This window comes from Sylvia atricapilla, chromosome 2 (genome assembly GCF_009819655.1).
Source record: "Sylvia atricapilla isolate bSylAtr1 chromosome 2, bSylAtr1.pri, whole genome shotgun sequence".
Taxonomy (NCBI): domain Eukaryota; kingdom Metazoa; phylum Chordata; class Aves; order Passeriformes; family Sylviidae; genus Sylvia; species Sylvia atricapilla.
Window position 1 is genome coordinate 89,528,427 of NC_089141.1, and position 13,221 is coordinate 89,541,647.

Genomic DNA, 13,221 nt, shown 5'->3' on the forward strand with positions numbered 1-13,221 from the left:
TCCATATGTTTTCTTGCAATGATTGGTAGGGACTTAGTGCTCGAGAGTTGGTTGTGTTTGTGTCTTACTTTATTTTTTGTTTAACCCATATCATATACCTTGCCGTGTTGGTGAAAAGCAACGTTTCCCAGTCAGTGTCCTCTAGGGGCCAGGATCCCAGGATCCCAGTCAGAAACCAGGTGCCCTTGTACTCAGTGACCAAAAAGCTTCCTCCAGCCAGGCGTTTGTCTACGGCCTCCTGCAGGTGCCCACAAAACTGCCTGTTTGTCAGGCTGGTGTTGAGTATTTGTTTGCAGTCCTCTGCAGGAAGGTATGAAACCTGCAGCTCTTCGCCTAGAAGCTCATCGCCTTCCACTCTCCAGCCGCTGACTGTGCCAGGCAGTTTCGGAATTAAAACGTGTTCTGCAAAGTCTCTCTCAGGGGTGCACACAGGAAGGTGGTAGTTGTCACACTCAACGCGCTCTTGAAGTTGTAGTAATGCAATGTTGTTCTCACCGGTGTCTTCATCATAGCGGATGTGTATGTGCTTCTCACTGACCTGCATTATCTTCCCAGTTCCACTTGTTCCATTAGGCCCTGTGGAGCAATGACATTTCACTGCTCTTAGGAATAGTTCATTAGAGACCTGAAAGCTGCATGTAAGCTGCCTGGTAGTGCTGAGAAACACTTGCAGCAGAGGAGCTGAAGGCACTCTTCCTCAAAACCTCTGCAGTAAAGGAACTGAGGAATAATACACTGGCAGCTTTTTAGTGCTGGTGGGAGCATGCATAATTTCAGCAGTAAGGATAAATATCCTTATCTGATAGGAATTTTGGCATAAAACTAAAGTCACCACTCAATCCACTGTGTTTAGCCAATCTCTCAGCACTCTGGTGCTGAGTTCTGAACTGTGCTCAAGAGGCACTTGTCTCTGCTTGCCTTGTAAAGTGGAATATGGAGTAGCTGTAGTTTTAGGTTAGATACTTGACTGAGGTGCTTAAATTAAATAACAGCATATTCGTTTCCTTTAAAAATATTTTTATGCAGCAAGAAGTTCAGTAAGCTTTTTTAAAATTTAGCTTGTCAATACTGAAATGTGCTGCAGCAAGAAAAAATATGTTGGATCACCTACCAGCACCAGCCCTGATATGAAAATGGCTGTGCAGAAGGGCACACTCTGCTGTGGTCAACACGAAGTTACTTTTCAGCAACACTCCTCCACAGAAGCCTTTCCCTTCTGAGTTTAGCAGCAGTACCTAAGAAAATGCAAAAAGACAAGAGATAGCACTATCCACGTGAGGGTAAGCGATGGGTTTCATGAATTGCTTGGAATACCTGCCAAGGAAATCGCTCATCACTTTTCTTCCTGGTTTCACATATAAGGTTATCACTGTCTTGAAGTCTGCCACATGCACATGCATCTAACAAATGAATTTAAAAAAAGAAAAAAATCAAAACTTTGTGCTGTATAATTTCAAGATAGCTAATACCTGCAAATGCCTTACTGTTCCATCCAGAGTTTGGGGTTCTGCTTTTGCACAAAGGAAAAGGAGAATGACAGTTTCTCAGCTGGTGAAAGTTTGAGTAATTCGTTTGGCAATTGTAGTGATAATAGCTTAGCAATGAGATGAACATTGTGGGTCACTATGTTAGGCTCGTAGTGACCAGGTTTCACTGTGCCTGTGACTGATGAAATGAAGCATTCTTTACAGCCAACTATTAACACAGCTTGCTTTTTCGTCTTTGTATCCCGTATTCAAATTGTGTCAAATACCTGACAGCTGTGGCCCACTCTGGACAAGGTAAATCCTGGGGTTTCCTTGTTACAGTTGTCACTCTAAGGGCATGCCTGCCTTTCTCATCTGGTTCAAACAACACATGTGCTTTATGATTGGATCACCTGGTTATCTGCGTTTGTCACAATTCCATTTCATTTAGGTTTGGGTCACACATACTGGATTCTGTTCAGGTGAAGCTAAACCACAGGACACCTTCCAGGTGCACACATGACATGTTCTCACAGCTGACTGGTGCTTAGTCCGCAGGACTGAACTAAGCCAGTTTGATGTAAAGCTCACCTGAAGTGGGCACTGAGTGTGGACATCAGTCTTTCACCACCAAAAGCGTGCCTCTACAGCTGAACTCCGATTTGGCTGCCCCACTTGTGCTAATACAGACACAAGTCTAAGTATACTTTTGTGTTGTTAGCAGACCTGCTTTGTAATGGGATGAAATGGAATGAGATATCTAAAATGAGACTGAAGAAATAAAAAGGGCTACTGTTTCAAGCTAATTAATATGGCAGCAAATGTTTCCCTTCATTTATCAGACCACTGGTCACCTGATGGGAATCAACTGAATCTCATTGCCAAGCAAACAGGTGTTCAGCAGAATTACTCTTTACCAAAGACAGGAGTGGAAAACCTGGTGCAGTGAGTGATATGGAGGGTGGTGCAAGTTCTCTCTGCTGATTCATATTTAAGTGTTCTGATCAAATAGCCCTTCTTTTACCATTACTTTGGTGTCTTGGGTGGTGGACCCTAGATTCCTTTTTCTACCCAGTAACATTGCTTTGGGCTTGAAGGAGGCTGATCACACCTGTTAAATGGTGGCCTGCTCACTCCAGCCCTGTACCTCCATGCTCACACCTACCTAATGCAATGCACTGTTTTTCATCCTTCCCAAGCTCATAGCCATCAGCACAGGAACAGCGGTAGGAATTACTTCCTGGATAGCAGAAGTGGTCACATCCTACCTTTGCTTGGTGGTGACATTCATTTTTAGCTAAACAAAACAAGCAGAGGAAAAACCATGAAGTATTCTTTCATTTCTCGAGTCCTCTATGATTTATTTTTTATTCACTTAGTGTAGAGGTGGGTAGGGACTCTGACTCCCAGCCCCACCACTGGGATTTTTTTCCCTTGTTACATGGAAATTGGAGAGATCTGAGTCTCTGCAGCATTCACAGAATCACTGCAAACTGTGTTCCCCCCTGCACCTCCCTGCATCAGACATTGCACCTCTGAGTTCTGAGGAGCATTAGGAATGGGTCAAACTGGGCCTTCCATGTGAATCCATTGAAGGATGCCATGGGTTTTTAAACAAAACCCCAAGTATCTGCAGTGAGGGGAACTGACTGTTGCACATGTTATGAAGACAAGTATGGCTTAAAGAAGAAGTTGGCTAAAGTTTCTGGTTTTGAGAAAGAACAAACCCATAGCTCTCATTTTGCATACTTGTTTAAATTATCAGCTACCAAAGACAAGAAAAAAAGAAGGGTAGTATGAACATTGAAACATGCTCAACTTTTCATAGCTGAACAAACACTTAAATCTCTAGCACAAAGCAATAGCTGTTTGATCTAGCTCATGAGTAGCAAATATCTTGTGTAACATGGCTGCCTAAGGCTCATACTGAGATGATCTAGTTCCCAGCACTGGTCCAAGCTGTGTCACCTTCTGTGCTCCCTCGGAAGCTGGTCACAGTCACACCCCTCATACAGAAAATGACCCTGCCTTGCTGCAGCCAGGGCGTCTCCCACCCCAGGGGACCTCTGAACCAGCAGAAATACTGATGTAAGGGTTGGAAAGTAGAACCTGGCAGATACAGAAATGTAATATCTGACCCAGGGTTTTCCTGTGCCAGAAAGCATCTGTTTTACTTTATTCTTTGTACTTCCACTGGAAATGGTTTGTTTTCTTGTGTCCTGAGGGACTGTCTTGTGGGTGTGTGTGGCCTCAGAGGCAGCACAGTGCCTAGGAAGCCACCCTGGCACCACAGCCATGGTGCTCCAGGCCACACACCTGGGACCACAGCAGGACAAGCAGCCAGGCAGCACAGGTGGCAGTGGCAGGGCTGGCTTTGGGGTGTACCCATGAGATGGTTTGGTTTTGCATCCCCAGAAAAGGGAGGCTCAGAGCACAGGGGCAGACTGTGGAACCTCAGGTCGCCAATGTTTTGTAGACAGGCAGCACACATGAGCCCTGCTCTCTGCCCAGAGATGTGTGTTTTAACCCAAAGCACGGCAGGTGGCATCACGGGGGAGCGGAGTGGTTTCACAGGGACGCCCTGTGACAGGAGGCTGCTCAGAAGGGGGCAATGCCTTACCGAAAGCACAGTTCTCTCCCTCGTAGCCCTCAGCACAGGTGCAGGTGTAGCCACGGATGCTGTCCTCACACACACCGTTGTGCTGGCAGGGGCTTGAGGAGCACCTCCTGCCACCTGAAGAAATGGAGAGGGAGGAGTCACCATCACCAGCGATCCCAAATCACACAGCCCCCGCCCCGGCACATGAGCTGCTCAGAGACGTGTTGTGAGAGCAGTTTGGAAGGAAATGGGATAAGTGTCACTGAACTGCTCCTCAGGGGTAATTTTTGCTCTAGTCTGCTTCCAGAGGCACTTTTTGCAACCCCTATTAGAGGGGCTGGGAGCTGCCCAGAGGCAGAGCCTCCTTTTGGAGGATGGATGCTCTGATTCAGAAAAAAAGACTGAGCTACAGTTCATGCTTTGTTATAAATATTGTATGAGACTGGTGTTTTAGGCATCCCATGTTAGATTGATATGCACTAGATAGAAAAAGCTGGCATCAAAACTGTAGAGCAAATGTACAGCAAGCAACACCAAAATAGGAAGAAGCATAACTTTTATATATCTACACAGTTATCATGCAGCAGCTCAGACTCTAGCAAGCCTAATCTTTCCTGATGAACTGAACATTGAAATGAGAAGGTGTCCTCACTCTGAGTGAAGCACCAGGCAGAGCTGCTGTTTCCCTTCAAGCTGCCCACAGGAATGACTACTAAGCAGTTTGAAAACATGTTCTAAGTAACAACTACTTATTATAGACATATGTTTATCAGTAAACAAGTCAGAAGAGCCTAACATGGGACATGTTGTCCAAGCTTTCTAAAAATTAACACCTTGTCAGAGAGGTTAACTCAAGTCAGCAAGCTGCCCTAGCTGATTTCAGAGATGGATAAGTAAAAACTCTGCCAGCTACTGGGAAAAAAAAGCTTAGACTATGGGCACACATATCTTTGAGTGTTAGATGTACTAAAATACTGACTGAAAGAGTTACCACCTTCAACCCATCTGCAGACAGATGCCACCAGCATGTCCAAGCACAAGGTAGGCCTCCAGGGAGGATTTTTTGGGTGAATTAGGAGAATCTCACCTATACAGCTGAACAGGCAGAATTGAGGAGCTGGAGCTAGGGAGGGATTACCCCTGCAGGCTGAAGTTAGAGGGATTCAAGCCTCTAAAATGCATGCTGGGAAGAAATAAATCCAGCACCTAGCTTTATTAAAGGAGGAAAGAGAATATTCAAGGAAATACAGAGAACTTGGCCTGATTTCTGTTACTGGCAATCTATGATTAAACTGTAAGCACCCAGCAGTATAAAAAGGTGGTAAGTAAAAACCAACAGACATTTCTCAAGATCAAATAATTCAAACCATTTAAATGTAATCATATTATAGGATAAGGGATCTAGGGGGAATCAGTGAACATCATAGAATAGAAATGTCTCCAATGGCATTGTCATTAAGTGAGCAGGCTGCTATAAGGCAGGCACAAAACTTTAGGAAAGTGATGCTTAAAGAGAGATTGTCTCTTTGGCTAAGTTTATACTGTTGATAAAAGAGGGTAGGGAACAACTGTGACCCCAGGCAAAGTGTCCCAACAGCAGACATGCAGCAATATGCCACTACATCACTTTTGACTTAAGGGAACAAAGGTGGAGCAGTACAAAACAGAGCTGGTGGGTGATCCAGCAGTTAGGTGGTTGCTCAGCCTTTCTGCTCACCCCCCTTTTATTCACAATGCACATTTATCCACTGCACCCTGGACTTTCAGGGGAAAGCAACATGGATACCAGAGGTCTAGAAAATGAGATTATTGGAAGACAGGACAAAAAAATGTGTTTGTTTAGTGAGGAGGAAAGAAGCCACTTTTCAAAGGCAACACTCTTCAAAATGTTAGAGAAAACATCCCAGAGAAGGGAACACACATTGCTGTTCTTTAGGAAGAAGACAGAGTATATGGCTTTTAATTACAGCAACAGAGCCATCCCTGAGGCTGAAATCAGTAACGTGTCCTGATTGTGGCTGAGCTTGTTTGCAGGGACCATTCTGAACTGGTTGCCTTTCTCTCTTCCTAGATTACAGAGGAAGCCTGCATGACATGCTTAGTACAAATATCTAATGACTCAAATTAGAAATTAATCCCACCCTCACAGAAGTAATAAAATGCCAGATACTTAACATCATTCTTCATAACATTTATAGCACTGATGGGATTCTTCTGTGCAATGGTTCCCACGACTCAGTGATTTAGTGGCCTGTGCAGAAAATCATTACCAACTGCTGGTTTTGCCACCTCCTTACCCACTCTTTAAATCTAAGATTAGAAATTAGTAATAGCTAAGTTAAAAACAAGAGAAAAACTTGGGATGAAGCATACAGAAAAAAGGGAGGGAATAGGGCATAGTCACCTCAAGCTGATGCCACAGGCTTCTTGTTCAGGTGGCATTCAGTCACATCAGGCCCTTAGCTTCTACAGATTTGTTTCTCACCTTGGCACTGGACAGGGAATGATGCAATCCCAGTGTGCAGAGTTTGTAGACAGCTCAGTAGCTTTTAACACCTATTTATCTTGCTCAGGTTTAAGTGCTAATTCTGTATTTGGGAGATTTTGCTGGTAAAACTGTGCTGCTGTGTTGTATCAGCAAAACATACTTTCTCATATCATAGGCTGTTTCAGAACAGCTTTAGATTCAGGAAAAGAAGTAGCCTATTTACTATGATAACCTTTGCTCTCCTTCTACTTTTATTATTTTTGCAGCTTTAAATGGTTTTTCCTGTATATTAATTTTTAAAAGTCATTTCACATCAGGAATTTTCTGATTTACTACAGATATGACAGAGACTGATTATTTCTCATAGAACAAACTCTTAGAAAACCAATATTAGACAGAATCATAATGTTCATAATGTGACAGTTCTATGAAGGAGAGAAATCAAGAAGCCAGCTTACCATAGTAGATATCCCAAAACATTTTCTGGGTGAAAAAAAAAGGAAGGAAAATAGATTTTAATTCTCAAGTAATGTAATATGTCATAAATATTTTGCTAAACCAAGAAACATGTTAGGAGAGAATATTTACAATGGTTTAATATTTATAAAGTTGTACAACTATAATTTCTGCCCTGCTAGCAAAATACGCCTGAGAAGGGAGAGGCTTTGACTACTGCTTACTTTATTGTTTCTCAAGAAGCTGTAAAGGAAAAGAAACACTTCACAGACCAGAGAGGAACAGCTGGATCTTTTAGCAATGTGGCTTCCTGAAAAAGCTGTCTGGCTATTGTCTCTGTGGCCTGCAGCAGCCTGGGCAGTGACCCCATCCTGCCCCATCCCGCCTGGCCCTGGCAGGTGCTGCTGGAGCCAGAGCAGAGCTGTGGGCCACCACTGCTGCTCACCACCACCACGTGCCCTGCATTTCCCTGTGTGCTGCAGCTGACATTGAAGCTGCTTTCCCTGAAGTGACACCTCTGCCCACCCCTCCCTTCCCCAAAGCACCATGGCTGCCCATGGGCGGCCCTACAGCTCTTTCCTCTGCTTTCCCTGCAAACAAAACTCCATCCAGATTCCCATTAAAGAACCCAGCATCTGTCTGTATATGTCTGGAAAGCCCCTGATGCAAAGGAATTTGCAGCTACTCACAGACTGAGCCTCCTTCTATAGGTCCCACTTCTTGCTGGTGAATTGATTCCCTCCAATCATAAAATCACAGAATGGTTTGGATTGGAAGGGACCTTAAAAATCATCTAGTTCCAATCTCCTGCTGTGGGCAGAGACACCTTCCACTGGACCAGGCTGCTCAAAGGCCCATCCAACCTGGCCTTGAACACTTCCAGAGATGGGGTATTTACAACTTCTCTGGACAGCTTGTTCCAGTGCCTCACACAGCTCTAACTTCTCTCATTTATTCCCCATGCTGCATGCATTTGCATAGAGGTGTTTGAGTTGGGCCCTGATGAAGCCAATTTACTGGCTGGAGTGGCTGGAGTGGCTGGAACTCCTTTGTGCTGCCTTCCAGGTGCTCTTCTGCTGACCAACACCCCTTTGCCCCTCCTGGTCCCTAAGGGATGCTGAAGCTGTATTTCTGTGTGTGGTCAGGATGGAACAACAGCCATGTGATTTACTGATATAAAGAGCATGACACATCATTTTCAGAAGAGGACTTGAACAATATCAGAGCTGACCTCCTCATTTCCATTTTGACCATGGAAGACTTGCTACTTGCTGAGATGTCAAATGCAAAGATTTCACATGGAGAGAAACCCAAACAAATGAAGCAGTTTTGTGTTTCATAAGTAAAGGATGGTGGCAGCAGTTTTTATTGTGCATGCAGGAGAACAAAATACTTACAAGCATTTCATCATTTTCAAATACTTCTCTTGCTTCTTCATGTGTACATCTCTCTTCTAGGCATTCTCTTTCCAAGCTGCCTTGAAGGACCTCCTCCAGAAGTAGGGAACTAGCACGTCTCTGTCTCTTGATAACACTGTTTGCATCATCAGCTGATATAAAAACTGGAATATTGTATGACAAAACACTAACATAAGTACTTAGATTGATTACTTGATAGAGTTTTACCTTCTTTTTTAAGATAAATTATTTTGGTTGATTTGGGGTTTAAGCCAGATAAAATTTACATGCTTAAAGAGCTCTACTGTCTTAGCCCAAATTCAGCTGAGGAGTTGTGACCCTTTACTTCTGGGGAATGCCTGACTTGGTCACAAACAGGGGGAATTTGAAGCCCTTCCTGGCACATTTTACTGCACGAGACACACAGAGTAGAGTGTGGTGGCACAGCCAGGCAAAGAGGGAAAACATTATTATGAAAGACAGAAGCTATTTTTTGAAATGCATAGGCATTTCAGATGCATTAGTAGAAGTGAGTATTAGTTGTATTAAGTTATGATGGTGGATCCAAACTGATGCTGTTCAGTCTTAGTTCATGGCAATTTCTTTTTTTTTTTTTTTTTTTTTTTTTTTTTTTTTTTTTTTTTTGCTGAGAAGCAAAGCCAAGTCTTGGCTGCGTTCTCTATCAATTCTCTCTTAAGGAAAGTAAATAAAAACTGTCCCTCAGCAATGCTCATAGTTAAGAGGGTTATATCCCTTACTACTGTTTGTGTGGAAGACACTGTACTCTTTCAGATTTGAGTAAAGAGGAGGAGAGACCAGAGACACCAGAGTTAACAGATCTTAAAACTCCTCTTTGCAAATGATACCTTCATCAAAACCTGCCTGCCAGCTGGGCAGCTGGTGGCACCCTGGAGCCTTGTCTTCCACATGAAACAATGTGTGACTCTGTGTGTCAGCACGTGTTCGTCTGTTCTTCTGTGCTTGGAAAGTAAATGTGTTGGGGCAGGGAATATTCAGGGTTTTTTTCTTTTTTATACAGTGTTTGGGGACCCAACACTCCTGGTTAAAGTAATCAATAATCATAGAACTGGAAAAAGTGAGAGCAATAGCAAAATTATTCTGAAACTCTGTACAGATATTTAGTTATCTTTTTCAAGGGTATCCCATAAGCAACAGACTTGCACATGATATTAAAAAAAGAAAAGCTTCATGACTCTGTTCTGCATTTTAAATATTATCTGACCCCCAGCACATATTTCTGCCATGCAGTGGTTCTGCCACATCCAGCAGCAGCTGGCAGTGATCTTCTGCTGCAGGGTGTTTTGACTTTCGTAAAAGATCACCGTCTTTTTCTTCCTCGCCTGGCTTCTCCTAATTTTTTGACAAACTGTGGAGGATTCATACAGAAACATAAATTTCTTTAAGCTATAACAAGCATGCATACCGGCCTATTTCATAGGACTCTCTTATTTTATTTCAGCAGCAACTAGAAATATAAAACAAAATTCTCTTCAATATCTGGGACACTCTAAAAATTTTAAAGAAAGACAAAATATTACCCTGGCATAAGTGATATTACTTCAAAATTACATTGCCCCATTAGCCTACAGCAGTTTCCACTTAGCTGCATGAAATAAACAGCAGAAATTAAAGAAAATAAGGAACGGACTGTTTTTATTGATTTCACTCTGTGCTACAAAGTAAACATTATACAAGGCACAAAATTACTGGTGTTTTTAGAAAAACAGCAGCACATATCAGGATTAAGGGTGCAACAAAACAAAAGGCATACCTGCCTGCTCTGTCTGAAGGAAAAGGGCAGAGAGAAGGAAGAATATTATCCAAGAGCACCTTGCCATTGTTACCCTCTGAGCCTAATGGTGCCTGCCTGCATTCCTGCAGGCTCTTGTGGGAAATGGCTACAGGAGAGATGTTGAAGTTCAAAGTCCAGCTGCTCATGAGAAAACAAAACCTCTAAAGGCAAATCCTGGCTGCAATGTCAACACATGGGGAAAAAAATCCAAAAAACAAACCCAACCCAAACCAAAAAAATCAACGGCCAGGTCAGCAGTGAACAGTGCCCTTCTCTCTGTGCCCTGGTTGACTGTGGGGCCCTTTGCCAGTGCCACTGGGAGCTGCTCTGAGATTTGGATGTTCCTCCCACGCCCCAGCATTCACTTACTGTAACACAGCATGTTATGAGGGAAATGAACAGCACGAACATTTCTTTGTACCAAATCAAAGCACAGGCAGGACAATGACCTCAGGGACCAATTATATGACGTGGCCTTTTGTACATTGTCCCCACAAAACATTTACCAAGGCTTAGCTGCAATGGGCAAATCCCACCAGCTTCTGGAGCAACCAAGTCCACAAACATGATTTTTCCCCTAGGGATGCATCTGAATGACTATGGCATCTTTCTTTTTCACTGTTAGGTTTGTAATGCCCAGCCATGAAGCAGAGCATGGAAAGCTTTTCCTGACATCAGGATTCCAGTCATGCAGAGATGCATAGACAGACAGAGTCTGTGAAAGGAGGTGTAGGTATGGAAAGGACAGAAACACTCCCTGGGCTGCTGAGCTATGAACCCTGTGGACAGGGTGACCCTGCTCCCCAGCCCTGGACAAGAGGAAGGATAAACTCCATGGCATGCAATGGCAGTGTTGCTGCAGGGTTCCCAGAATAGGCTGGCTCCTGGGAAGAGCAGGAAACCATTTCAATACTCAGAGTAACAACCAGTGAGAGGAAGAGTGGGTTTTTTATTTAATCTGAGTTACAAAATGAGACCATTCTGTGTTTTCTTATCATAAATTCCCTGCTATTATTTGAGTATGCAGTTCTTTAAACAAAGTATGATTTACCTGAACATCCATGGGTAAATCCACAAATAAAACTTCACTTCTCATCAACTGAATCTTTGAAAACAAGCTTCAGTGAGTATTGAGGCCAGTGAGGGAAATGAACCACATCCCTCACCAAGGCCAGTCCCTACCAACCCAGGGCTGATGTGACAGCTCACATCACAGGCCCCAATACCTGCAGCAAATAATCAACCTGCACTTCGAGACTCCATTGTGGGAGGGTTTTCCTGCACTTTCTGCAGGGCTGTTGTTCCAGAAGTTCACTTGGAGTTAAAAACCCTTCTAATACCAAGTTTAATTTTATTCACAGCCAGTTCATGACCTTACATGCTTGTTTTGCCCTCCTTGATATTTCTGAAGAACTAATTAGAAGAGCCTCTCCTCCTCTGTTTAAGTGTGTGTCCAAATTTCCTTAGTCAATGAGCTCTCCGTGCTCTCCTCAGTCCCCTGAGGCCACCAAGCCCCACTGTACCTCAGCCAGAGCTTTCTGGCTAGGGAATGGAGAGCTGTTGCCAGCGGTCACATTTAGTGGGTGCTGGGGGTTCAGACAGCACTCCTGTGCCCAGGAGTCACTGTGGAGGCCCACCTCACCCCCCTTGCCTTGCATGGGAGGGACTGTGTTGCTTTTCCACACTCCTCTGGCTGTCCATCCCCACGGGAGCACCTGCCAGTGAAGCTGCTGCTGCAGTGGCCTGGGATACTTGCCTTTACCTTCTCGTGGTGATGAGAATCATCCCACGCATACACAGCACAGCCAGTCTGGTTCCCTTTGGCATGAGAAATATGTCACCACTTGATGTCAGCACAGGACTTTGCAGAACCCAGCATGAAAACGTGGATCTGCAGTTTGTTTGGATTTTTTTTAAAGAAACGGTTTATGTTTCACAACCCCAATATCATGTCAACAAAGGAACTCCTGTAGGTATAAGTTTATCATTCAAACTGGTTCAGTATTAATAACACAGAGCTTCAGAAGCTGTATGCTCACAAGACCTTAGTTTACATGGTTATTTTCCCTCTTACTGTGGGATCTGTTTTACAAAAGGTATCCTTTGACTGAGCAGCTGTGTCCTTGGGAATGGGACGCAATGTACTCAGTACCTATGGCACTGACTTTGCTTTTTCTGTACTGACATCAATGAACAGGTTTACATTTTAACTTTCATATTACTGTGAGAAACTTCATAAACAGAGGAGTTTAAAAGGGCAGTCCTTTCCTCATGTTCTTCTTTATAAAGAGTTACTGGGATTTCTTTTTCCCTTCCTTTAATTACCACAACAAGCATATGGGAACGCGTTTCATTATGAAGTCCTGCACCCTATTTCCTGCAGACCTGCTTAGGGATTGCCTTCCTCTTGAAGGGTTACTCATTCCAGGATAAGCCTCAGGCAGCATCAGATACAAAATTAGCAGTTGCTCAGGATGGAGTAGCTGAGGGAGTTAGTCCTGCTTTAGCAACTGGTTCACACTAAAGTTGTTCCTTGCCCAGTGCAGCAACCCAGGGGAAGTGGGTTTGCAGACCTGCTGCCCGGGCAGTGATGGGGCAGTGATGGGGACATATCAATGCCACCCATCTCATGCTATGGGTTGGCCATTGGCCCTGCTGCAGCATGATGTGTCAAGGGCAGCTGTCCTGAGTAACCCATCACATACTTTTTTGGAAATGCATACCTCAGCTGGTGAGCTGCTTACTGCAGTTAAAATGAGTACTGATTTCAGCTAAACACCTGGATTGAGCTCAGCCAGGTCTGTTCACCACCTGCAGAAAAAAAAAAAAAAAAAAAAAAAAAAAGAAAAATAAAAAAGGTTTTCTTGCCAAATCCAAAGTGCATCAGCATTTCTAAATGTGGGAGGAACTTGGTGGCTGTTTCAAAAGAACATCAGCACTCTCTTTGTGTTTTGATGACAGATTGCAGGAAACCTTGGAGGAGTGAAGAAGGGAAGGAATAT

At 43.7% G+C, this 13,221-nt stretch overlaps 1 protein-coding gene across 1 annotated transcript; it reads right to left on the reverse strand.

Annotated features, from left to right (window-relative positions):
- Positions 1-51: 51 nt before the first annotated feature.
- Positions 52-10,528, reverse strand: PROZ (protein Z, vitamin K dependent plasma glycoprotein). The gene is made up of 8 exons (XM_066313784.1): positions 10,199-10,528; positions 8,407-8,570; positions 7,012-7,036; positions 4,087-4,200; positions 2,632-2,763; positions 1,315-1,400; positions 1,112-1,235; positions 52-576 (listed from the first exon to the last, which is right to left on the reverse strand). The coding sequence occupies exons 1-8, from the start codon at positions 10,263-10,265 to the stop codon at positions 65-67; spliced, it is 1,224 nt and encodes a 407-aa protein (XP_066169881.1). The 5' UTR covers positions 10,266-10,528; the 3' UTR covers positions 52-64.
- Positions 10,529-13,221: the final 2,693 nt, after the last annotated feature.

Excerpts from the sequence above, each read along its gene's own strand:
- PROZ (XM_066313784.1), bottom strand. The coding sequence starts at position 10,265 with ATGGCAAGGTGCTCTTGGATAATATTCTTCCTTCTCTCTGCCCTTTTC. Across the intron at positions 8,571-10,198 it reads CCTTCAGACAGAGCAGGCAG|TTTTTATATCAGCTGATGAT; the intron begins GTATGCCTTTTG and ends ACAATATTCCAG. Across the intron at positions 2,764-4,086 it reads GGGAGAGAACTGTGCTTTCG|CTAAAAATGAATGTCACCAC; the intron begins GTAAGGCATTGC and ends TGTTTTGTTTAG.